General features: G+C 37.0%; 1 protein-coding gene across 1 annotated transcript; it reads left to right on the top strand.

The window, feature by feature from the left end:
- Positions 1-843: 843 nt before the first annotated feature.
- On the top strand, positions 844-1,702 carry LOC131030304 (feruloyl CoA ortho-hydroxylase 2-like). Its single transcript, XM_059212477.1, has 3 exons — positions 844-1,098; positions 1,197-1,358; positions 1,448-1,702. Exons 1-3 carry the CDS (start codon positions 844-846, stop codon positions 1,700-1,702), a joined length of 672 nt encoding a protein of 223 aa, XP_059068460.1.
- The last annotated feature ends 240 nt before the right edge of the window (positions 1,703-1,942 follow it).

Here is a 1,942-nt window from a genome sequence, read left to right as displayed (position 1 = left end):
CTTAAAAAACTTATTTTAAGACATCATTATTATCCTATGTACAACCCCCATCTACTCTAGAACTACTACATGGTTAAGTAAGCAAGGATGTCATTAAGAACAAATTTACAAAAGAGTTTCTTAAAAAATCTATTTTGAGACATCATTGTTATTGCATGGTGTATAGTAAAAAATCACACCTGCACCACGCCCACATCAATAAAATTAAATTTAGACTGACATAAACTAGAGTTTAACTTTACACCTGCGACATGATTGTGAGTTTAGAGAATCTCCGCACATTCTATCATTTATAAATAGCACAATGGATGTATTCCACAGTGTCAACATTGACATATATTCAAAAATGGACACTATGAAAGTTGACGTTGGACAATAAAAAACTTTGTGTTCGCCCTTGGTTTTTGAAAGAGGAAATTTATTATTCTAAGGTGGAAAAAAAATTTAGGCAGGCATGCATTTTGACTCTGTTCGCAGTGGGCAGTATGTAAAATCTATATAAACCATTCGGCTTTTAAGACAATCAAGGAAATTCAGTTTTTAAGATAAACATAGATAAAACATCAAGGAAAAATCAGCAATGGAGTTCAAAGAGAGTTTTATTCAAAGGGAAGAACATCATCCCAACCCTAAGAATTCCTTCACTTCCCCTAGGGGTAATTTGAATGTTCCCATTATAGACTTGGAAAAGTGCTCTGTAGAGGAAGTGGGGAAGGCCTGCAGAGAGTGGGGATTCTTCTACCTCATCAACCACGGTGTTCCTGAACATCTTATTCACCGCGTCCAGTCAACCCAAGTCACTTTCTTCAAAAGAGATGAATATCCCAAGATGCTCAAAACCCCATGGGCTACTTTAATTCAGAGCATACAAAAATTGTGAAGGATTGGAAAGAGGTGTTTGACTTTGCACCCCAGGATGAGCTCGAGTTGCCCATATCTGTTGATCCAAATGACCCCTATACCAAGCTCGTCAAAAACCGCTGGCCTGATAGCCTTGTTGAATTCAAGTACATAATTATGATTGCTTCTACTTTCTTCTTTCTTTTTTGCTTTGGTATTTATATTGTGTTAAAAAATGTCCAGAGAAGCTTGCTTGGCGTATGCACAGGCTATGATGGAGGTGTTGTTTAAGGTGCTTGAATTAATATCACGAAGCCTTGGTTTACCTGACAAGCACCTCAATGATTTTTTCAAAGATAGCACTGGGTATAGAAAGACACAAGGATGTTGGAGCCCTCACTCTTTTTTACCAAGATGAGGTTGGCGGATTGGAGGTGAAGTGCAAGGAAAACGAGCAGTGGGTTCCAGCTCCACCCATGCCCAACTCTTTCATCCTCAATGTTGCCAACTGTGTGCAGGTAGGCTTACATAATTATTTCACTCACTCTGAGCATGTTTTTTCATTAAAACCTCGTAGACTCATTCCTTGAATGGCATGCCATTGCAGGTAATGGCGAATGATAAGTACGAGAGTGTGGAACATAGAGCTATGGTGAAAGACACCCGAAGACGCCTCTCCATTCCACTTTTCTTAATTCCTTCCCACTATGCAATGATAAAACCTCTGGATGAATTTGTGAGTAAAGAGAATCCTCCCAAATTCAAGGAATTCAATTGGGGGAAGTTTACCAGGCAAAGGATGCGTGAAGGTCTTAAAAACATGGGAGTTGCGGATATACAAATCGACAATTTCAGAATTTGATTCATCATGGGAATCAAAACTGTTTTAAACATAAATAATTACTGAAAAAAACCATGTGATAAAATAAAATATTTCTATAAGTCATATGCCATATAGAAAGACTGCAACTCAGTTGTGTAGTGATAATTGTAATGCTTTCTATGAGATTGGGATCATTTTTCCCAACTTATTTAGACAATAAAAAATAAATCGTTATCTAAATTTATCCATCCAATAAATTTTATTTAGAGTCACTTTTTT

Source organism: Cryptomeria japonica, chromosome 10 (genome assembly GCF_030272615.1).
Source record: "Cryptomeria japonica chromosome 10, Sugi_1.0, whole genome shotgun sequence".
Classification (NCBI taxonomy): domain Eukaryota; kingdom Viridiplantae; phylum Streptophyta; class Pinopsida; order Cupressales; family Cupressaceae; genus Cryptomeria; species Cryptomeria japonica.
Note: the sequence above shows the minus strand (reverse complement) of the source record. Positions and strands in the feature narration are given on the sequence as shown.

Coding starts and splice junctions, on each gene's coding strand:
- LOC131030304 (XM_059212477.1), top strand. CDS start 844: ATGGGCTACTTTAATTCAGAGCATACAAAAATTGTGAAGGATTGGAAA. Junction 1,099..1,196: donor TCCAGAGAAGCTTGCTTGGC/GTATGCACAGGC, acceptor ATTTTTTCAAAG/ATAGCACTGGGTATAGAAAG. Junction 1,359..1,447: donor ATGTTGCCAACTGTGTGCAG/GTAGGCTTACAT, acceptor ATGCCATTGCAG/GTAATGGCGAATGATAAGTA.